This window comes from Colius striatus, chromosome 1, assembly GCF_028858725.1.
Source record: "Colius striatus isolate bColStr4 chromosome 1, bColStr4.1.hap1, whole genome shotgun sequence".
Lineage (NCBI taxonomy): Eukaryota > Metazoa > Chordata > Aves > Coliiformes > Coliidae > Colius > Colius striatus.
In genome coordinates this window covers 154,152,544-154,177,157 of record NC_084759.1, presented here as the reverse complement: position 1 = coordinate 154,177,157, position 24,614 = coordinate 154,152,544, and the positions used below count along the sequence as shown (strand labels likewise).

General features: G+C 46.9%; 1 protein-coding gene across 1 annotated transcript; it reads right to left on the bottom strand.

Annotated features, from left to right (window-relative positions):
- Positions 1-12,393: 12,393 nt before the first annotated feature.
- Positions 12,394-24,253, bottom strand: RBX1 (ring-box 1). Its single transcript, XM_062013003.1, has 5 exons — positions 24,107-24,253; positions 21,314-21,392; positions 15,332-15,402; positions 13,922-14,007; positions 12,394-12,564 (listed from the first exon to the last, which is right to left on the bottom strand). The coding sequence occupies exons 1-5, from the start codon at positions 24,182-24,184 to the stop codon at positions 12,552-12,554; spliced, it is 327 nt and encodes a 108-aa protein (XP_061868987.1). The 5' UTR covers positions 24,185-24,253; the 3' UTR covers positions 12,394-12,551.
- Between the last annotated feature and the right edge of the window lie 361 nt (positions 24,254-24,614).

Genomic DNA, 24,614 nt, shown 5'->3' with positions numbered 1-24,614 from the left:
TCCTCCTAAAGTTGGCGTGAACATGCACGACTTTGAGGAAGCACATGCAGCCAAGACAGAGCAATTTCCCTGGGCACACTGTGTTGGAGGGCTGGTGGCACACCGTGGTGCCTGTTGGCATGCTCTTCACGAGGAAGCACATGTCACCAAGAGAGAGCAATTTCCCTGGGCACACTGTGTTGAAGGGCTGGTGGCACACTGTGGTGCCTGTTGGCATGCTCTTCACGAGGAAGCACATGCCACCCAGAGAGAGCAATTTCCCTGGGCACACTGTGTTGGAGGGCTGGTGGCACCACGTGGTGCCTGTTGGGATGCTCTTCACGAGGAAGCATATCCCGCCAAGACAGAGCAATTTCCCTGGGCACACTGTGTTGAAGGGCTGGTGGCACACCGTGGTGCCTGTTGGGATGCTCTTCACGAGGAAGCACATGCCACCCAGAGAGAGCAATTTCCCTGGGCACACTGTGTTGGAGGGCTGGTGGCACACTGTGGTGCCTGTTGGCATGCTCTTCACGAGGAAGCACATGCCACCCAGAGAGAGCAATTTCCCTGGGCACACTGTGTTGAAGGGCTGGTGGCACACTGTGGTGCCTGTTGGCATGCTCTTCACGAGGAAGCACATGCCACCCAGAGAGAGCAATTTCCCTGGGCACACTGTGTTGGAGGGCTGGTGGCACCACGTGGTGCCTGTTGGCATGCTCTTCACGAGGAAGCACATGCCACCCAGAGAGAGCAATTTCCCTGGGCACACTGTGTTGGAGGGCTGGTGGCACACCGTGGTGCCTGTTGGGATGCTCTTCACGAGGAAGCACATGCCACCCAGAGAGAGCAATTTCCCTGGGCACACTGTGTTGAAGGGCTGGTGGCACACCGTGGTGCCTGTTGGCATGCTCTTCACGAGGAAGCACATGCCACCCAGAGAGAGCAATTTCCCTGGGCACACTGTGTTGGAGGGCTGGTGGCACACCGCGGTGCCTGTTGGGATGCTCTTCACGAGGAAGCACATGCCACCCAGAGAGAGCAATTTCCCTGGGCACACTGTGTTGGAGGGCTGGTGGCACCACGTGGTGCCTGTTGGGATGCTCTTCACGAGGAAGCACATCCCGCCAAGACAGAGCAATTTCCCTGGGCACACTGTGTTGAAGGGCTGGTGGCACACCGTGGTGCCTGTTGGGATGCTCTTCACGAGGAAGCACATGCCACCCAGAGAGAGCAATTTCCCTGGGCACACTGTGTTGGAGGGCTGGTGGCACACTGTGGTACCTGTTGGCATGCTCTTCACGAGGAAGCACATGCCGCCAAGAGAGAGCAATTTCCCTGGGCACACTGTGTTGGAGGGCTGGTGGCACACCGCGGTGCCTGTTGGGATGCTCTCCATGCTGGTCCCTGAAGCTGTTGGAGATCTTTAGCACTCACCTCCCATGGCCACTTCCCATCTGGCCAGGGTGGGCAGGCACAGGGGCCCCTCTGGCAATGCCTGCGAGTGCGCGGGCAGCAAGCGGAGGCAGGGCTGGGAAACAGGGGAGGTCCTTTGTTTGGAAAGTGTTTGAAGGGCCGTTTTCAAGGATTTCTCTAGTGGACCAAAGAGGAAGAGAAGACATTTTAGATGCTCAAGGTGCAGCACGTTGCTTTCAGGTAGTTTTATGAGGGATTAAGGGACAGTTTTACCTAGTTAAGATGCAAAAGATAGTCCAAGACAAACTGAAAATTTGGAACAAAACTGAAGGGCATTACGTTGTTACAACCAGATGAACACTCTCTTCCTCTTTCAAAGAAAAGCAAATTTTACTGCAGCTCCTTTTTATCCTCATATTTCATAGTTTCGAGGAACTGTTCTCTCAAGAGAAGGATACTCCTCCATGTCCACATTGCTGCAGGGAGCTGCTCCAGGTCCAGCTAGGGAGTGAAATCTACTCTAGGAGATTCTGCTCTGGCAGAGGGGCTTGGACTAGATGATCTTCAGAGGTTCCTTCCAACCCTTAAGATTCTGTGATTCTGTGATAATCAGTGCAAAAATGGTCTCAAAATTGCAGGGAGAGCAGACTTGTGTAACTGTGTGGAAAGCCTTTTAATAATAAGAATAAAGCAGGCCAAAATCCAATCTGGTTAAGTTAGTCTCATTCAGCTTACTCTTACTTTTCTTCACCTGCAGCTCTTCAGTTCTCACTGTTTGGGAATGGGAATACAGATTCCAGGACAGTCCTGGTTTCAGAACTGTAGTCAGTCTGTTCAAAATGTAAAGTCTCTCTGGTTAATAGTTTTACCTACATTCTTCCTCATTCTCCAGTCTTTAAGCACTCACTCATCAGTGAAGTTCCAGTGTTCAGCCCCTGGCTCTTGCCTGGAGGCATCCTCTCAGGATGTCAGAGGTTTGCACAGTCGGACATTGGATAAAATCCTGCTTTTCGAGGAGCCTTTCACAAGCCATTGGAGCTTTCTGACCCTATGTTGTCCAAGAGAAAATATTATAGATCCATAAAAAGGAATTTATTCCAGGTCTGTTTTGTATGCTATGTTTTAGCTCTGGCCCTATCTTTGCCAACACCAAGGGCTGCTATTTTGTTGTCTTTCCTGCTAACGAAATAAACAGGTTTACATTCCAGCTCATGATAACAATACAGCTACATTCCTAGTTGGCCTTGGCCAAGACAAGCTATTGAAATGAGATTTGCTTTTATCATGTTTCATTTTCTGAGTGGCCTTCAAGAGGAACAGAGCTGGTGGAAGAAGCTGAGAGACAAGGCAGGAAAAACACCTGAAGATGAACCCGCTGTGCCAAGCTCCGCTGGGACAAAAGCAATAACATTTATTGTCTGCTAATGCCGTGCAAAGACGTGTGTGAGAAAAGGCTCATTTTTAGTATGTTTGAAGTACAGCCTCTTTTTTTTGTTTGCTTTAATCTGCCACTTGTAACTCGTGGTGAAATGCCTGTGCAGACTGTCTGCTCACTTTTGCTGCAGGGAGCTGGGCAGTGAGAAACGCAGGGCTGGGCTTTGCCGAGTGCTTTCCCATTAAGTGGAGTAGCTTTGCTCAGCAGTGTCTGCTCTGATAGGGGGAAAAACTATATGTATTATTTCACGTGACTTGAACTCTGCAGCCTGATACGATCATTAGAAAGCTTTGACTGTGTTATAAATAACTTTGGATGCTCACACGGCTTTGTGCAGGCTCCTCTCTGAAGCGCCTACTTTGGCAGCTGCTGTCAGCGGCTTTGCCTCACGTGGAGGCATCCAGGATGGCGGTCAATGGTGGGTATGGGGAGCTGAAGAGATGGTCTTCACCTTCACCACACGATGTTGCTGCCTTCTGCTTTGTCGGGGATGAGGAAAGCTCGAGCTCTCTCCTCTCCCCACAGCCACCACCCCACGGACTCCTTAGAATCATAGAATCATTAAGGCTGGAAAAGGCCTTTGAGATCATTGAGTCCAACCACTCACCTCACACTGCCAAGCCCATCACTAAACTAAACCACTTCCCTCAGCATTTCATCTATACCTCTTTTAAACATCTCCAGGGATGGGCACTCCACCACCTCCCTGGGCAGCCTGTGCCAGTACTTAACAACACTCTCGGTACAAAAGTTCTTCTTAGTGTCTAATCTAAATGTCCCTTGTTGCAACTTGAGCCCATTTTCTCTAGCCTTATTGTCCATTACAGGAGAGAAGAGATCGACCCTCACCTCACTACAACTCCTTTTCAGGCGGTTGTTGAGAGCGATCATATTATATCACAGTGATGGATCCTTGACACGGGCTCATTTATTTATCTGTGTAGCATTATGTCCACACCTGGATCCCACAGGACTTAGTATGGGTCCTATGTTGCTCATGGCATGGGCAAACTGTTTTTGAAAGAGACCAGTATATTTCAGGGCAGTCAAAGGGGAAAAAAAAGCCATCTCCTCAGCAAAATAAGCCTCTGAGTGGCTGCCAATTAGCTGCTGCAACAGCTCATGATGTCAGGTAGTGTTTGAAAGCCAGAGATGTATAATCCAGGGTCACATCAAGTCTGTGGCAAATCAAATCTGTGATGGAAAAAATAAAAAGCCTGTAATAAAAAGATTCTACCCAGGAAGTCTGATAAACTGTTAATTTTACTTAGGGTAATTACAGTATTTACATCTAGGTAGTGCTGACAGTTCAGAGCTTTGATAGACTGTAATGTGATTTATGAGCAGCAGAAAGGAGCTGGGTTGAGGTCATCGTCTTCGCCCCAGGAACATCCGCTCTCCCTGCAAAGCTCTAGTGAGCGTGTGCCACCCCAGCACACACAACCAGCCACAGCTGCCTCCCATCTGCCGCACGGCAGCTTCTTCGTGGGCTGCTGCCCAGAAATGACCCTCCAGTCTGCTGATTAAATGCCGATGGAGGTTTATAGGCAACCCAAAGAGCCCAAGGGAACCGGCCAAAAATGGTGGCCTGATCCCAGAAGGGACAAGTGGGAAAGGAGAAAGGAAGCGAGGCTGCTTTTGGCGCTTTGCTAAATGGTTTATCAACAGCAGCCAGAGCCCCAGGTATAAGAGGGGCCACCATCACCGCCCATAGCTCTGTTCTGCCAACACAACCTACAGCTTCAGGCTGAGGAAACAGACAAAAACCAAGCAACAGTCAGGGCTCTAGCATCAATTTTCAACACAAATGCTGCAACTGCCTGTTTTTCTGAGGATTTGCTGTGTCCCTCTCTCATAGACGCCATCCCCTGTGCTTTGGAGGTCTCCAGCTGTAAGCACGATGAGCTGTGATAGTGAGATGGTGGAAGCGGTCACGACCCAGGACAGAAACGATGCGTGAGCACAGTGGTTGCAGAAACAGTAAAAGCCATTTTTGGGAGAGGTGTCCTAGGTAACGTGGGAACAGAATAAGGATTGGCTTTGTTTCTCCGTGAAGCAGAAGGAGCACCTCTGAGTGCTAGTCTCAGGTTTTAAAGGCAGGTAGCATCTGGAACAAAGGAAGGAGATTGTTGTGTGGGTTTATCCACAGCTATCCACACTGTCTGAAAGGAGGCTGATGCTTGTGGGTGACATCAGGGGATACAGGGACAAGGTCTGGGAAATAGGTGAAAACTTCCTGAAGCAAATCCAGCACAAGCCTTTGTGAATTTTATCTTCCTGGAAGTGGTGTCCAGTAGACTCATTGAGATTCATGTTTACCTCAACCAGCTCAAGAAGATCCCACATGGACACGATGAAATCTGCCCTCAATCCTTGAAAGAGGATGGGACAGCTGTTTTTGTCTCCTGCCTGGGAGCAACACCTCTTTGCCATATCACCACTCCACAGGATAGATACACAATGGCACAAAGAGCCACACAAAATACCTGCCTGGGAGGACAAGTCTGGGTTCCTCACACCAATCCCTTTACTTTACAGAGTGGCTTATTGTGTTGGAAGGTTTCTGGAGAAAGCAGGGACGATCTTCACAGAGCTCTTGTCTTTCTTTATAGACTTTCATCCCTGAATGGTTTGGAGATCGGTGATTTATGAATATTTTAAGTGTTCAGTCTCTGCATAGCTGAGCAGGGAGATGGATGGCCTCTCACTCTGCGTGGAGCAACAGGACACGAGAGCTTTGGCACCTGGAGCCAGCTCTCACTCCCAAAATCGAACATGAGTGAAAGGGTTTTGTGACAAGCATAACGACTTACACACCATACAAACTGTACAAAACTGAATTCAATGTTTTACAGAAAAGGCTGCAGCTCTGGGGTGAATTTTAGCAAACACATGCCCTTCAAAAGATCCACAGTACTGCTGTTCAGCAGGGGAGGAGGGTGTGTGGCATGGTTTTAACCCCACCAGCAACTAAGCTCCACACAGCTGCTCATTCACTCGCCACTGGTGGGATGGAGGAAGAGAATCATAAAAGTGAGGAAGCTTGTGGGTTGAGATAAAGACAGTTTAATAGGTACAGCAAAAGCTGCACACACAAGCAAAGCAAAACAAGGAATTCATTCCCTACTTCCCATCAGCAGGCAGGTGTTCATCCATCCCCCCTTCCTCCTTCTTCTCCCAGCTTTATATGCTGAGCAAGACATAATACGGTCTGGGATATCTCTTGCATTAGTTGGGGTCAGCTGTTCTGGCTGTGTCCCCTCCCAAACCCTTGTGCTCCCCCAGCACACTCACTGGCAGGGCAGGGTGAGAGGTAGAAAAGGCCTTGACTCTGTGCAAGCATTTCTTTGCAGTAACAAAAACATCCCTGTGTTATCAGCACTGTTTCCAGCACAAATCCAAAATATAACTCCATACTGGCTACTAGGTAGAAAATTTACTCTATCCCAGATAAAACCATCACAGGGGAGTACACAAAACATCCAAGCCTGTGTTTTTCGTTAAAGAATTCATAGTGTTTCATGTCTAAAATGTCAAATTGAATCATTTCAGTGCATCTGATACAAATGAGATGAAGAGACTGTTCTGACAGTACCCACCTCTCTCAGTGTGTGGACAGGAGACAAATGCTCCTTTTGACTTACATTGTAGATGCCTTCTAGGACATCTTGGACTAGATGATCTTTAGAGGTCCCTTCCAACCCCTACCACTCTGTGATTCTATGACACTGAAGAGGAAAGAGGATGAAAAGGATCCTAAGCAGGCTGCATGCCCAGAGAAAAAAACCTCCTTAAATCCCCTTCCCCACCACATAGGCATCCACTTGAGACCCAGCACAGAAAGATGAAGAGGAGCTAAGAGTGACTGAGGATGAGCAGCATAACCAGAAGAAGACATGTTCTCAAAGGCACTGCTGGCATGCTACCATCTAGGATTGCCTGCCTGTGACAGCAGATTAACTGAAAGTACCTACTTGATGCCCCATGGACAGAAAATCCTGATGTGCCATGGACACACTTCTTTGCAATCCCACTTTGAGTTTTGATACCTACAACACTGGTAGCTCTGGTGTCTTTCCAGAGGCAACTGCCAAGCCCTTCTCACAGCATTTAGGCCAGGACTCACCTTTCATGCATGGACCAAGGAATCAGGCGACTGGGCCATATTCAGCCATATGGAAAGAAAAGCAACAAACAGGCAAGCTGGAGGCTGCTGCAGTGGAGCGGGTAAATTCAGCAAGGCAGCGGCACATCCCCACACCTGGCTTTAGCCATTGCAGAATCAGCTGGTGCTAATTTTCAACAGATTTTTATTGCAGCCAGGATTGTGGCTGGTGATGGCACAATGTGAAGGCCCAGCCAGCTGCAACGTCACCAGGCTGAGCTTTGGGCAGCATCCCCTTCTCTGTCTGATGGGGAAAGGCTGGAAAGCAGCTGAAAAAAAAAAGTGAGACAACAGGCCAATGTTGTGAAGGAGTAAAGGGACAGAGACTAAAAGCCAGACCTTTCAGCAACTTTGAGCTTGACTTCTGGGATTGGATGCAACTTCAGCCCAGGTGAGACAAAAATCCCTCCCCCCCCTTCCCCCCCCAGCTCCCTCCCTCAGGCTGTGTCGGGAGGAACAGCACCATTGATGCCTCCATATTTCCATGGGAACCGAATCAGAGAAGGGGAAAGTGAATGAAGAGAGCAGAGAGCAGAGTGAACAGCGGGGAAGAGGGAAGGGACGGTGGTGGGGTGAGGGGCATGCACAAGCTTGCTGCAAAACCTGCTGCACTGGAGAAGAAAACGAAGCAAGGCGTAGAGCATGTGGAGGGGGGGAACGGCGTGGTTCACAGCAGCAGATTAAAGCCAGCAACAACATTGGCAGAGTGAGCTCATGGGGAAGAGCAAAAGCAAGCAGGAGGAGCTGTCTCTCCCCACAGGTTTTGTGGAGAGAACAGGGTGGGCACAGCAGGGAGGCAAGGGATGCCTCTCCACAGCCATCCTCCTCCGCCCCTCCAGGCCCCTGGGGTAACTGCAGTAGGATGGTATCTCCAGCAACATCACTTCCTCATTCTCCCCAGCTTTGGCCTGTGGAATCTCTGAGCAGTGGCAGCTTTAACTCGAGGCTGGGGTGAGGAACCTGTGGCACCAGTGCCTGTGGAGCCCACCCAAAACCTCTTCACTCACCACAGAGGGTCTCGCATGGGGTCTCCTTCTCTGGAAGTTTTCAAACCCACCTGGATATGTTCCTCTGTGACCTGATCGAGGGGAACCTGCTTTGGCAGGGGGTTGGACTAGATGATCTCTAAAGATCCCTTCCAAGCCTGCCTATTCTATACTTCTATGATCCCTTTTCTGTGTGGCAAAGCAGCTGCCGCAGGGCAGAAGCACGGGAGATCATGGCAGGCCAGGGAAAGGACTGGCAGGGGTCTGGCTGAGCGCTGGTACAGGCACCAACTCTGCACCTTGCAAGTGCCCCTCTGCTGTCCCATGACAGCACCATGTTCCTGCTGCCAAAGAACAATGTGAGAGCACTCCCACACTGACAAGGGAAAGTGCTTGTGCCCTCCACCAAGGGTAGTCTCCACTCCCCACTCCTCCTCACCTGTCTACTGATGGGAGCCATGTGTTGGGCAAGCACAGGCAGTGACCTATGCTTGGTTTCTTTCCATCTCTTCTTTATCTCCCCACCCATTCTCCTTGGCTGCTGCTTTTCAGCTGAGGGAATGAAACCCACGGTGGTGTCAGTCAGGGGAGCGGTGTTGCTGCCAACCTCTGCCCTGATGCCTTTGGAGGAAGGAGCTTTTCAGAAACAGTGCAGGTCTTCCCAGGCGAGTGTTCTCCTCCTGGAAGCTCAGCTCTGGCATTGATTCAGCTTGCACAAACACTTGTGCTGCTTGGCTCAGCTTTGCCGAGCATTCTGTGGCCGCAGACCACTTCAGAATGCCATTAGGCTTTTCATTAGGAGCTAGTGGGAGAGGGCTGATGGATGCTGGTGTCTTTACACACATATGCAGATGGTTACTTCTGCCTCCTCTCTTGAAGGTGTGTGGCATTTCACCATCTCACCTGACCATGCAGCAGTGGGAGCAGCTCCCAGGGCTCTCCTACGAACACATGCACAGGGCTACCCAAAGCAGTTGCAAAACTCCCTCATTCCAACCCAAACATCTCCATCTCCACAGATCCTCCTTCCCTATCTGACCCAGGCATGAAGTTCACTCCATGCTGTGTCACTACAAGCTTGGCAAATCAGTTGAGGCTTCAGCCATCTCTCTCAGGCAACAGACAGCTTTCAGCCTTCCCGAAGGCTTGATATTTTCTTACTGTACAACCCTTGGCATCATTTTGATGGGGAAACTCCTGTCCATCCCCTCCTACTTCTGCACAGCCTAACGTGCGGTCTCAGTGCCACGTCGCCCAGATTCTGGCATTGTAATGCAACATCAGGGAAGGATTTGGCTCACGAGGCACAACCAATGCCACCAAGCACCTGGAGCTCATTGTCTGCCTTCCAAAAGGAAGAGAAGCTGCTGTCTGGTCACTCTGGCCTGCCCGGAGCGTTCTCTGCTAGGGCCTGCTCAGCAATGCAGCTCGTCTCTGCTGACAGACTTGTGGAAAGCATCAGAAATATCAGAATTGCCTTTTGCTCCACAGCAGGTCTAGCAGTGATTTGTTTTTCTCTGAGCTGGGCAGCCGCAGGATACGCTACTCTCTGCAGTCGGAACAGTTGTTTTCTCCTGATTTCATTTTTGGTTCTGCAGTTGGGACACATGCTCCATTTCTCAGGCGGGCAAACAGCACCCACATGGTCACCATTCCTCCCACACACACCTACCTTCCTCCCAGGGTGCCTAGAAATGTGTCCAATACCTCCTTTCACTCCCAAAAGAAGCGCTCTGTATTTTGCAAGAAGGGGAAGCTTTAGTTGCAAATGATCACTGCTTCAGGAAAAGAGAAAAAAGGCAGTGGGAAAGAATGGGCTTTCCTTCTCCCACCACCACGTCCAACCTGAGTGACACCAGCCTGAGTGAGCAGCCATGCCCTGAGGGAAATGGGGTGCTTTGTGCCTTTGGGTAAAATAGATCCCTCTTACATTCACTTGGCACTGCCTGTGCCGTGGAGCTTCTCTCTTGGGTTACTTGCTGAAGCTTTTCCTTCTCCCCTAGACTCAACCCTTCATGCTCTAAGGAAAACAGGAGCTATCCTGGCTCCTCACGGTGCTTGGGCCCTTCGCAGCAGCAGCAGCAGCAGGGCTGTTTCAGTGGGCAGCAGCCAAAAAAAAAAAGAGGGTTATTTCCCGAGTCTATAAGCAATTGGTGCTTCACAGTCTGTATTTTTCCATTTGGGAAAACCAGGTTTGGGGCAAAGGCTACAGCAGCAATCCAAAACCCAACTGAAGCGTCGGGGCTTTAGGCGTCGCAGCGGAATGGAGGTTCAAAGGGTGTGGGGGAAGTGTTGCCTGTAACCTGCCATTTGGAGATGTCCACTAGAAATCACAAAAAGAATTAAAAAATACCAAACCCCCCCCTTGCAGGCACAGCCTCAAGCAAATGCACACGAAAGACAGGGAAATGCCTGCACTGATGTGTCTGTCCCCAGCCAAGAAAATATGCTTGGGGCAATATGCAGAGGCTAAAGGGAGATGAACCAGAATGATGGTTCTGGACTCAAAACAAAGCTCTCAAGGAATTAAATTCCTTGATTAGTGAGCATCTGGGCTCCAGGTCCTGAACAAAATCAAACCCTGCAACCAAAATGGAGAATCATAAACAGGGACATCTGACATTTTACTCAGCTGGACGGGATGTTAAATGGGAGCTCGGGTTTCAGAGAATGGCACTTCACCTGCATCTCCATCCCGCTGCCTGGATGAATGCTCTGAGTCACTGTTCAGCTCATCTTCCCTCTCTTCTTCCATGCCTGACTCCACCAAAACTACCTCGTAAAGTCAGGGCTCTCTTTCTACCAACCAAGCCTGGTAAATAAACTGCCTAGCTATAAACTCTCCAGATACAAACTGTTCCTGTCTTCTTCTTCAGGGTGGAAAATCGTGAACCCTGTCATTTCGGAGCACTGACACCAGCTGATAAAATAATCCTGACATTTGCTTGCTGCAGATTAAAGCAAGCCCCAGCTATTACTGAGAAACCTGCAGCTTTTGGCTACGTCGATGGCCATCTTTATTCCCTGTCACTACAGTACACTAATGTTTAACATCAGCTATCAAAAGTCTCCCATCCTCAGCAACTAGCCAAAAAGTGTCGATCCAAAGGTGGCATCATGAACAGCCAGTGAAAGCAATTTGCTTTATTCACTGCTGCTCACATGAAGTGACATGGATTTCTCGGGCCTCTTGGGTTTGAGTTCCCAGTATTTGCTGGGAACATTTGTTGACATAGGGGCCAAAATCTGATATGGTGAGGAAGACACCAGGCCACTCGGCACAAAAAGACACCAAACAAAGCATCGTGCACTTTGCAGAGTAACAACTTTTGGTGAGTAGGAACTACAGCTTAGCTTGAACTGGGAAAATACCAGTAGAAAGCCAACCAAGAGTTAGTTTGTTTGCACACTGATTACTTTTACTTTTCCAGTCAATCCACCGATTCCTGAGTTTACTTTCACTTGATGCGTGATGGTGTTTTATGAACACTGATAAAAACTAACATTCTGTTAACATCCCCCAAGTGGAGGGGGTGGAAGTGGGAAGTTAGTGAGATTCCCTCTGCAGCCAAACTCAAGAGCAGACGCAAGAGAGAGCAGTTTCTAATAACCACAGAATCATTACAGTCAGAGAAGACCTCTAAGTTCAATGAGTCCAACCACTCACCTCACACTGCCAAGCCCACCACTAAACCATGTCCCTGAGCACTTCATCTACACATCTTTTAAGTATCTCCAGGGATGGGGATTCTACCACCTTCCTGGGCAGCCTGTTATGGTGTCTAACAACCCTCTTGGTGAATAAGTTCTTCCTGATACAAAATCTAAACCTCCCCTGGTGCAACCTGAGCCCATTTTCTCTTATTATTCATTACAGGAGAGACCAACCCCCACCTCACTAAAACCTCCTTTCAGGTAGCTGTAGAGAGTGACCATGTCTCTCCTCAGCCTCCTCTTCTCCAGGCTAAACAACCCCAGCTCCCTCAGCCACATCTCGTTGGACTTGTGCTCCAGACCCTTCACCAGCTTTGTTGCCTGTCTCTGGACATGCTCCAGCACCTCCATGTCTTTCTTGTAGCACAGGTCCCAGAAACGAACACACAACCCCTCATAGTATAGATCATCACTTCACCTCAGCTGCGAGAAAGCCCGTCCGCATGAAATGCCCCTTGGCCAGACCAAGTTCTGCATCCACAGCACGATACGATGGAGCTGAAGGCCGACCTTGGAGAGCCAGAGGTGTAGCTCTCAGTCATGTGAGAGTTAAGACCAACCTCCCAGTCAAATACTGGACACAGCAACAACAAAAGCTGCCCAGCTGAAAAGAGTTCCCTGGCTGAAGTCCCCAGTGTGCAGGGAATTCTCCTCCCTCATTCACCGACTGCCCGCTCCTGAGTGCAAGACAAAAACGCTTTGGCAGGAAGCTCCAGTAAGACTTTATTTGGTAGTATCCAATAGGGAGAAATAAGGAATAATTGTACACATTACTGGTTATTCAAGTTGCTAAAACAAACTCAGAGTAACAACAACTGAGGCTGACGATGTAACAAGCAGCGTGGTGATCATCTCTCTAGTGTCCGTACCTGCAAATACATAACGTGTTAATGCTTCTTTAAAAAAGATGTGTTTCATACCAGTGCTGATTTGGGCAGATTTGTTCTCATTCTACCACAATGCAACTAACAGGTGAAGTAGACAAAGGTGAAACGTTGCGTTACGGAAACCTCGGGAAGTTTTTGCATGCTTTGCCTCCCCGAAAAGTCTCTGCGGGTGCTAGTTAGAAGACAGCCTGAGTGATGCACAGGCTCTTGCATTCAAAACCCTCAGTACCACCACCTTGTGCCCCAAAATCCCACTTCAACTATCTCCTGCACATAAAAACAAAGACAAAGCTTGTTGCAGCCCCAGAAGTAGTATTGAGCACCTGTAAGAAGACACTCATTCATCTCTCCTTTTCTCATTGTGCCACCCACGCAATATCAGGCCATGAGCCAAGCAACACGGGCTCACTTTTCATTAAGTGTTCATTAAAACACCTTAATATCAAAACTTTGGCACTCAAGCTGTCACATCAATGATGGCTTACATAGCTGATTGCGAGCCAGACCCCAAAGACAATCCTGAATGGTGAGAGTATCTGTTTTGCTTTGGTTTAACCTGGTCTTGGGTTAGAACTCATTTTAGTTTTTAAAAAAGGGTGAGGAGAGGCAAGATCCACAGTTAATAAAAGGTCAATGAAGCAAGTGACAGGCAAACCTTGTACCTACTCCCAACGTACAATCACCTCTCCAAATACAATTACACCTCAAACCCCCATCCGTGGACCTTCCGTTACTATTCTAACAACGGACCTTCATAAAACACAAACCAAACCAAGTAGCACAGAAATTATGAGTACATGGGGCCACGGCTGTAGCAACGGCTACATGGACATTTGATTTCCAGATGCTGGGAAATAAGCTGTATTAATCTCTGAACCTACTAGAGTTATAAAAGAAATCCCCAAAATAGAGAGGGATCCCATAAGATGTTTGGCACCTCAGCAGAAATGCTCTGGAACGTGAGCAGCTAAATTCAGGTCATTTTCTGAACCCAAATTGCTCACGTGGCAGTACAGCATTCACCTGAGGCTCCTCTTTCAGCAAATTCCATTTCTCTTCTGCTCTCTATTCTTTAGAGAGAATGTCAATAGAAATCACTGCTTTTTAACAACTCCCACTTAGCCTGCAGCTATTTGAGCTCCCTTCAGAGCTCATTTACCACTGGGTGACTGAGGAAAGGTCCCTATACAGCAAAGTGAAGAAAGAAAACCTTTCCCAACAGCAACTGTGCTCTCAGACCTACAAATGAGAGAGATTACCCATATATCTGACATGGATCATTTCTAGTAAGGGAAGGACAGTTGGATTTTCCATCCTGAAATGCATGCAGGGTACCTACTTTTGGAACTCCCATTCCCTGTTGTCCAGCGGACATACTTGGCGAGTTTTGAGCCAGCGGGAGATGCAGTGGAAGTGGAAAGCATGCTGGAAAAGAAAGTTCAGATCCCGTCATTTCACAACACACAAATGTATCTCAAGGTGAAAACTACCATTGAAAGCACCACAGTAAGAAGAGAGCAGCGAGCATTTGCAGATAAAGGTGGGGAAGACTAACCAACCATCTCACTGGTAAACACCAAGGAATCGCTCCCCATTCCCAGAGAGGAAGGGAACATTAGTGAAATGGCAGCAGGGAGCTTGTTCCACGGTGGCAACCAACTGACTTTTCTGATGAAGGAGAGAACGCAGAGTTTAGCAGCTGCTAAAATTGGCAGTGCAGATGCAGATAAGCAGCATAATCAGAAGGACAAGAAAGAGGATTTTGCAGTGAGTAGCAGAGGTGATACTATGTACGCAAGCTGACGCTTTCTGCCAGTCTTCTGAACAAACTGAATAAAGAGGAACTTGCAAAATTAGAAAGACAAAAAGCCCCAAATCTCTATCACATTTTTAATAAGGACACCTTTTTCTATATCCCATACAGCTACTTAAAAACAAGGTCCCACTCGTAGGAACTCTTGGGCACAAACACATAATTTTGACACTAGAATATTCTGATGTGGTTAAAAAAGCTGCTCTTGTCCTCTCCAAACAGAACTGCAACATTTATAATCTTGTTCCAGCATTCTCAGGCTGTAACTTGATCCCACAGCACATTGAGGATGGGACTGAGGAACAGGTAGTTGTTCCATTATGGAAAATTTTATCTTCCAACTCAGGCCCAGGCTAGCTGAGAGGTATGTGAGTTTGGGTTCACACGCTAGTGGGATCACGTACGAAAGAGTGCATATGGCAACAAACTGAAGAGCTGGAGATGGTACACTAGAACCGATTTGATCTTCCTCCAAAAGGGGAAGCAAATCACCTCATTACCTCATATTGACTCCTTGAATCGGCCTGCACAAAGACAAATCAAGCATGCTGACATCCAAGTAATCCTATTATCGGGGAGGGGGGGGGAAAAGCATAGCTCCTAGGCAGAACCTTGATGAGGAAAATCATGCTCAGAATGAAAGACTCATTATTCTTAGGGGAAAAAAAAAAAGGGGGTGAGGGGTAAAGGCCTATCTTCCTCCCTTCTCTCTGTGCATTCTGTATTGCACCTCTCCAGCTTTCACTGTTTCTTTTGTTTGATTGTTTTTCTTTTCTCTCTCCTTTCTACACTCTACTAAACATATGGTGTTTAAAGTTCTTTTTTTTTTCTGCTGGATTATCTGAAACATTTTATGGAACTCATTTTGTCCTGAGTCATGAAAAAAGGGAATAGCATCACCACACACGAGCTCTGCAACAAACCAGTTTTCCTTACATTGCAGACGCCCCACGCAACTGTGCACTCTTCAGAGGTAGCTGACGCTTGGTTTGCTTGACATTCTATACCTGTGAAAACAAAGATTAAACACAGAGATGCAGAAGGTGTACATGTGAGACCAACTGGTAGGTTTCTTCATCGTAGCACTGGGGAAGCTCTGTTTTGTTGCACTTACTACATCAGAAAGTGTCAAGAGTTGTGGTTTAATGTGTACTGTTTTCCCAAAAGTACCAGATCCAAATCTGCTTCATCCTGCTTTCCTCCTTCCTGTACTTTTTCAGCATTCCAAAGTTCCAGAGGGTGAGAAGACATAGCTCATCTACTGGTAACACGCGTCTGCTTTCTAAACCTTAAAGGTAAATATTTTTTCCTCTTGTGTTTCAAGAGATGTCTCTTGATGATCCACTGAAGGCACATTTACTTCAAATTCTTACCCATGTTTCTCTAAGTATAAATTCCCTGTTTTGTCAGACATTATGTACTGTCGGTTACAAATTTATTTGCTGATGTAATGTTGGAGTTTGCCTGCCTTTTTTCTATACTCTTGTGACAGGTAAGTATACTCTCAAAATACACAATAGGACAAAGAGTTCTGGGTTTGGGTTAAGTTTGGGGGTTTTCTGTCAGGTTGCATGGATGAAGAAGACGAGAGAGCGAGGAAAAAAAGAAAGAACAGTACTGAGAAAATAAATCCAGCAACCTGGTTCCCCATTCTAGAGCCTGAACAATTCACTTCTGCTCCAGCTCAAGAAGAAACTTTAACACTTCAAACTTCATTTAAAGGGAAAACCAGTCAACTGATAGTCAAAGTTTAACTTACACAGTCTCTGCTGAAAGCAAAGAAAATATTCCAGCAGACAATACACCTATCTTGTTTCTCCTCTTTCCCCGTCAGAAACAGGATACTGGGCATATTGGATCTGAAGTACAACTGGCCCAGTTTTATGGTATTTCATCTTTTTTTTTTTCCCCTCTAATCATCCCTAGCTGCATAGAATCATAGAGACCATCTAGTCCAAACCCCCTGCAGAAGCAGGTCAACCCAGATCAGGTTGCATAAGAACATGTCCAGGCAGGTCTTGAAGACCTCCAAGGAAGGAGACTCCACACCCTCCCTGGGCAGCCTGTGCCAGGGCTCCCTCACCTCAACAGTGAAAGAGTTTTTTCTTATACTTAAGTGGAACTCTTTATGTCCCAGCTTCATTCCATTACCCCTTGTCCTGTTGCTAGCTACTATAGAAAAAAGGGATGTCCCAACCTCCTGCCACCCACCCTTTAGATATTTGTAAATGTTAATAAGATCTCCCCTCAGTCTCCTCTTCTTGGAACCTTTTTTCTAGGCTTTAAAGGACTCTGTGTTTTGACTGGGAGTGAGAGGGAAGAAAGGTGGTTTAGGTAAGGAAGAAAAGCAGCACTGAAATTCATTTTAACATTACTCAAACATTCCCTGACAAGAAAATACAGTTTAAAACACTACAATCCCATAAAGCTTAAGAGGACAGATGAACTTTTGCAGAAATAGCTGAGGAGGAGTTCTCTGGTGATGATGTAAGGCTCTTCCAACATGACACTTACATTTAACTCCTTCATCAAATAGGCTGGAGACTACTGCTGGCAGTGTTATCTTTGGCTGCCAAAAAAGGGCTTCCCAAATGCACTTTCTGGTCTCCTACTTCCCTCATTTAAGAAAAAGCCAATATGTCAATAAAGAAATAAAACAAATGAACAAACTGAGAGAAGGAAATCTGATGAATCTGGCTCTTGAAAGAAAGAGAAGCTATTTAGCATTTGCTACCTCCCTCCTTCCCCCACCACCCCCCCAAAAAAGAAGTGGTGAGAGTCAGATTGTAACAGGTACTGGAGGAATGCTGAAGAGCTCTTCTGTTGCCTTGCTTTTGACAGAGTATCTGCAAGTGAGGGCAGAAGGATACAGCTAAAACCCGATATACCTGTAAATAACTGTAAAAGCTGCAATGGAAGCATTTCAACCCAGGGAGTTATAGAAATGCATATTATATAATGGCAACTTCTGAATCTTGGCATCTATGAAGAGCCATCCCTCTTCCTATACATTTTCTATGGCAGAAATCTTCTGTGTATTTACCTAACAAGAAAAGCAACCTAAGAATTTTAAGTAGCTGTGACGGCAGGTAACAGAAGTAAAGTACGTGTCTTTTGTTCACAGCTACAGTAACAGCTGTAAATATGATGAGAAGAGCTATTCAAAGCAGCTTCCCCTTGAGCAAGGGTAACCACTGTATGAGTTCCCCTTTATCTTTATACATTGCCTTCTAAAATCATGTCATGAAGGGATCAACTTATTGGAAAGAAGAGAAATAAATATACATAGTTTGGCTAACACAACACATCAGAAAACAGAGAGAGGGGGAAAAACAAAATATCAGGCTACTAAGCTCAAAGTGCAATTGTTACTTGTCCTGTGAAGAGCAGCTAAGAACTTTGGGATTGTTGAGTGGGAGAAAAGGAGGCTGAAGGCAACCTCACTGCTCTCTGTTGCTTTTGAATAGCGGAGAGGGAGATTCAGATCTCTTCTCCCCAGGACCCAGTGCCAGGATGCATGGGAATAACTCAAAGCTGCGCCACGGGAGCTTTAGTCTGGACATCAGGAAGCATTTCTTCACCAAGAGGGTGATGAAACATTGGAAGAGGTTTCCTACAGAGGTGGTCCATGTCCCAAGCCTGTCAAGTGTTTTAAGAGGCACTTGGGCAATGCCCTTTAACAACATGCTGTGGCAGGTGGTTGGACTAGGTTATTGTTGTAGGATCCTTTCAACTAAATTAGTCTAATCTAATCTAGTCTATTTTCACTTTAGTGTTTTGAACTTCAGAGGAGCCTCAGATTTTTCCCCTTGCAATTGTCTCCAGCATCTTAGGAATTATCTGCAAATTTGACTAATTTTTTAATCTAAGTTCCTCCCTCATCATATCATAATCTGATTCCTTCTATGTATAACCCCCTTGTATGACACTCAGTATTTCCTGTCAGAACCACGCTCTCAAAATACACGTACACGGCCATCACCTTCCACTCCTACTTATGACTTAGCAAACCACACATACTTTGTTCTATTCTTTTAGTCTTCTCAAAAATCTCAAATCATTCAACCTGTTAAGCACGCTGAAATTCTTCTCTGTAGATGCTATGCTGAGATGCTGAGTTTGTGAAGCTAGAATATCGAATGTGGTACTTGGCACTTTACTGTCAAAGAAAGAGGATGGCACAATTCACAGAGTTCAAAACTGTATCTCTTACCCTAGTACAATGATCTGTTCCACGTTCTAGACCAGAAAGTAATCCCTTATACTAACCATAGGGTTCAGTTAACACTCCTCAACACTCCCCTCGTTGCAATGGCAGCACCAGAGAGTATGGCTTTGGAGAAAGAGAGAACACTGCTCGAGTGACATCGAAATAGGACCCGGGTCTTTCCAGAGAACAGCAAAACAAAAACACTGAAAAACTTCTCATTCCTTCTGTATCCCAAGCACAAACCAAACTGAAGGCAGGGAAAACCCTTTGACCATGTTATCATGTCAAAATGTACAAGCATGAGGAGAATTGTGTGACACCTTAACAGTGATGCCCAACTTGATAATGTTAAACCATCTTCCATTAGCACAGCTGGCGATACTTCACACTCTTTTAAGGGCTTCCCTTTCAAGGTTTCTCTTCATCACTAGGAGAGGAAGACATTTGCATCCTGCACTTTATCAAATTGAATCTTGTGTTGTTCTCCCCTGTACATTCTACTATCCTTTCCTCAATTTCCCATCACTTCACATCTTCTGTTTGAAAATCTAATTAAAGTGTCATTTAACAGCATTAATGATCCATAACAAGGAAGTAAGTAAAGCCAGAGACAACACTGATCTCGGAACACCAATTTAGATGCCTCTTCTGCTCTTGTACACTGTCAATTTCAGGCTGTCATTTGCAGTCCAGGCTTTTCAGAATATTGCTCATACCCAAACTAATGACATGTTATGCTTGAGCAACTCAAAAAAAGAAAGAAGAAAGTTACCTATGCCCTTTTCCTTCACTGTTTTTTCTAATCTGCCTATACACTCTCAAACCCATTTTGGTAAAATCCTTTTCCTTTTTTTCAATTTTTTAAGAACTGACACGCGAAATTCACTACTGGAAAATAACATCTGTCCACTCTCCTTCCAGATCCTTCACACCTTCATCCTCACATGTCCTATTTGCCATTTACAAAAAAAACCCAGCAAATATATCAGACACTATTTGGTCTCTGATAGGAGGCACTATTCATTTTTGAGGCAGATTCACTATCTTACAACATATCCCATTTGTCGTGAATAATCACCCTGAATAACAAGATTTTGTGTATTTATTCTACACATTTGTAAATTCTGTAAATGTGGCTCGTGTTCTAACAAATCTTTACAGTTCCATTTTGCCTGTCAGTGATGTCCCTTCTCCTCTAATACACCAAAAATCTGAGACTTAAGTAGTAGCCCAGTAGCCCACCTCTACTACCTTTCAAGATGCTACAGGTTAGAGGTACTTAAAAAGGAAACCTTTACATCAAAGCACCTCAGCATATTTCATAAACCCCATTCTTGCTTGCTTCTCTTTAATGTTACCATTCCCTTTCTCGTAACGAATAAACTGAGGCATGGGCAGGCAGTAGCTGGCTCAAAATACAGACACATCTGTCCCAAAGCAAAGAGTGAACTTGCTTAACCTGTTTTCAGCCCTGTGTGTTAAAAAAACCCCAGAACCCAACTTCTGAAAGTACTTTTATCATTATTTTTTAAACATGATGTAAAATCAGGTGCATCTCTCACCAGTTGCTACTGTAAACCTGAGGTCTCACTTTCCTGAAATGTTTTCTTTTCATACAGGCTTACTGACAGTAAGTTACCAGTACCAGTAACTCCAAGGGCGACTGCACAAAACTGAAGTGCAACACAAACTACCACAGAGGGATGACGATGGGCCATTCCCAGGCACTGCAGCTGTACCTGCTCTTGGGTTGGGGCAGGGGTGGGGGAAAGGTTCGTAATCCTTATGTTTTAGTAACATGAACAAATATGGTCAATTTCTACCTGGGGTGTATTAAAAGGTCTTCTGTCCCTCAGGACTGAAACAAGATGGACAGTTACAGTGCCAACAGTGTCTTGTCAGTTTTGAGGAAAAAAAAAACAAAGAGTTTGTGCTCATTACCAATCCTTTAAGGGACTCACACCAACGACTTCACGCATGCACGCTTATTTCATGACAGCAAATTGTATACTTCACTATCACTTTATTTTCCTACATAGCAAGCACATTTGTTAATTGGACCATCAAGGTGATACAGAAAAAAAAATCTATATAATACTAGCAATATGTTGCTTTTGATTTAGGCATTTCATTACTCTCCTCTGTAAATGAAAAACTAATTGTCTATGTGGCTACAAAATTCCCCACACTATAACATTAACTAACTTATTTATACAAGGCAGTTTTAGTTGAATGAGGGCTCAAATGAAGTCACTGGTCCAAGCTTTTCCTGGCCAGACATTCATCCTAATGAGTGTCACCAAAAAGCTGATACCCATGGCAACACCCCCAACTCTGAAATCCAATACCTCTTCTTGTGACTGATACCTGTCGACCCTGAATAATTTCAGTTCCTCTTGGCTCTGGATTATTACTCCTTTTCCTCTTTGCTGCATCCAAATCACACTCAGCAACATCACCTCGTCTGTAGATGTGGTACCAAGTGATTCTACTCTTTCTAAGAAAAGGGTGAGGGAAAAGCAGTATGGTGATAGAAGTCACAAAAACAGATTACGGGACTTTAAAATATGAGCTTGGTATTTGCACTGTGAAGACTTAGTTCCAACCAAAAGCTGCATTTGATGAATTATACTCTCAACAGGGGAAATTCCAGCTATGCATCACATACAAGGTAAAACTGCCAACTGTCTTCCCCACCATTTACTTACATAGATCCATAATATGGTTTCTGCAAATGGCACAGTTGTCAACCACAATGTCCCATGCCCACAGAGCTACCGCGTTCCACTAAGGAAAAGGAGAAAAAACACAAAGAAAAACATAGTTTTGACTCAATTTACAGCACACAGAAGTCCTTGTTACTTTTCACGATCCCATGTACTTTTTAAATGGAAAGGATGGGATGTTTTGACAACAAATAATCTTAACAGTCCAGAGTAACCCTTTATCATCTCTGCAGCTCACTAGAAAGCAGTGGTACATTACCCTCACACACCTCCCAGATCCAATGTTTCCTTCCAACTTCAGAAGCATTTCTATTCAAGATCCAGAGGCACGGTCATGCTCATGTCACATCTTTAATTCTGATGGAAAGGACACTGCCTTGCACAAATGCCAGTCCAGGTACCATTTTCTTCAGAGGAATTTCCATTATATGAAGCAGTCTCTCCAGTAATCACCCCCCAGAGCAGCTTGGGCCATGAACAGTCTAATGCTACCCTTTGCTATCTCATGGACAATCTCCTCTGCAAAAAGTTTACTAGGCAATGACCTACTAGCAAGGCTGAATATAAAAATGTGAAAGTACTACCAAATTAACCTTTCAAAGACTTTGTTTACAGAAGAAAAACAAACTAAAAAAAAAAGTGGGATATCTCTGTCCCACACTACTTCAGGAGAAGGGTTGGCTGCAAATTTCCCCAGCACTTGAAGAAAAAGGATTCAGAATTAGGACTTTAACCTACACAGAAAAGCACAGGGCTTTTTATTCCTCCCCATAAAAAGCCACAATCAGATCTTTTCTAAATTCATTAAACACATAGGCTTGCCTTCAATATTCAAAGCGATCCAACAGCATATCAGTAGGATAATGTTCATTTCCTACTCAAGTAGTCTAGATGTTTTGGGGGTTTCCGTATTTTCAGTATATGACTGGTTTGACTGTAACACAGAAAGTCATCTCCAATTTATTCCATCTACATCTCAGTGCTTTCATTGCTTCCCTTCAGTCCAGGTTCTGAGGGATGAATGCAGAAGGCCAACTAATGATAAGCAGTATCAATTTTTAGAAGCATTTCCATTTTTATTAGCATTGATATAAAAAGTCAGCACTATACTAGTAGATCTTTCAGGAAATGTGCCAGTGGCTATCTATTTTTTTTTTCCCTGTTTTCCAACTTCATGTCTAGCCAGTCTTCTGATCAAGGCAGTCATCTGCCAAGGACTTCAGCCACATTTCAAGGCAGCTAGGATAAAAGCTCCCAGCACACTTATCTCTTCTGCACTCCCAGCTACTTAATCTCTTTTCCCATCATAATCTACTCTTACAACCCACAGACCTGTAGTGAGCCACACATGCAACAAACACGTCTTGGTATCTTGCTGGGGAAGAGGAAAGCTACTGACACACAAAAGGTGCTGCTTCCTGCATCTCTCACGTGCTATTATATCTGTCCTTATTTCCAAAGAACAAGCGATCATGTCATCCAAACGCCTCCTTCTGCATAGACCTGTGGCCCTGTACAGAGCCAGGGATTTCCATCATCGCTGATGCCAGCTGCTTTTCAAACAAGATACATATACAAGCTGGAATCACTGGAAATACTTGCTGATATTCAGTCCAAGTGTCATTTTTCCTCAACTTGTACTTTAGTACAAGCCCATGCAGTCTCTCTACTTCCTCTGCACCCTCCCATAGCAGACTCAGGCTATTTACTACCATGATCCAGCTGACAGACATACTGGTGGCAGTGAACACAAGAATGATAGAATGGTAGGGGTTGGAAGGGACCTCTAGATATCACCCAGGTCAACTCCCGGCTAAAGCAGGTTCACCTCAATCAGGTCACACACGAATATGCCCTGGCAGGTTTGGAAACCTCCAGAGCAGGAGACTCCACACCCTCCCTTGGGCAGTCTGTGCCAAGGCTCCCTCACCTGAGCAACAAGGAAGTTTTTCCTTGTGTTTAAGTGTGACTTTTTGTGTTCTAGCTTGTGGTCACTACCCCTTGTCCTGTCATTGGGCAGTACAGGAAAAAAGTGTTGTCCCATCCTCCTACCATCCACTCTTTAGATACTTTTCTCCAGGCTGAACAGCCTCAGGTCCTGCAGCCTTTCCTTTTAAGATGTTCCAGCCCCCTGATCATCTTGGTAGCCCTCCACTGGACTCTCTCTAAAGGTTTCCTGTTTCTATGGAGCTGGGTAACAGTGATATTACAGCTGTTTTGAGGAACCAAAGACAGGAGAGCGGGTGCTGACGACACACACGTTGTTATGGCTTCATTTAAAGACGAAACGAAAAATATACAGCCACAAAAATTTGTGCCAAGCGTCTTCCGCAGCACCCGGAGCTGCTCGGGCGGCGGGGCCAGAGGAGGAGGAAAACACAGCACTGCACCCTTGCTCCCCAACCCGAGCCGCCCGGGGCTCCAGGGCAGTAAGGGGGGCGGCCGCGGGGACCGGAGGCCCCGCTCAGAGGCGGCCCCCTCAGACCTCCCTTCACCGCCCGCGCGGCCCACGCCCGCCGCGCCCGCTGATTGGCCAGCCTCCGCCGCACGTGCGGCGCTCCGCATCAGCCATTGGCCCGGACGCACGCCAAAGCTCCCCGCCAGAAAACGTCCCGCCCCTCCCGCCGCGCCGGTGCGGAACCGGGCGCCCGTCTCCGTGAGGGGAGCGGGGAGATGCCCTCTCCCCCCATCCCGCCCGCCGCTGCCAGGCCGGCCCCGCTCCCTCCTTCCCCCTCCCGTGGGGACCGGCAGGCGGAGCGCGCAGGCGGCCCTCACTTTCTTCACTTCGAAGCGCTTCTTGCCGGCGCCGCTGTTGGTGCCGCTAGGGGTATCCACATCCATCGCGGCCGCCATTTTGGATGCCAGAATCGCCCGTCCCGCTCCGCGCGCATGCGCGGAGGGGAGGAGGCGGGGGAGAGCGAGCGGAAGCGGCGGGCGAGGCTACCCCCGCGTCCCGCCCCGCGCCCCGCCGCCAGCAGGTGAGGGGAGGGGAGGGCGGAGCGGGAGGAGGCGGGGAGCTGTGGTCACATGCGGCGGGATGTTAAAGGCGCCGGTCAGGGCGGGGCCGCGCGCCGTTACCTCATCCTCATCCCCCCACGCGCCCCGCGCTGCTGCGGGGTTGCGCAACCTGCGGGGAAGGGCGCGCGCCGAGAGCTGGTGGGGGAGGGGCGTTTAAAAGGACAGGCACCCATCGTGTGGGGTGCGGTTTGGCTGTCGCTCAGGCGAAGCGAGCGGAGGAGACCGGGATCGGCCCCAGCTCTAGGCCGCCTTCCCTCCCTGCCTC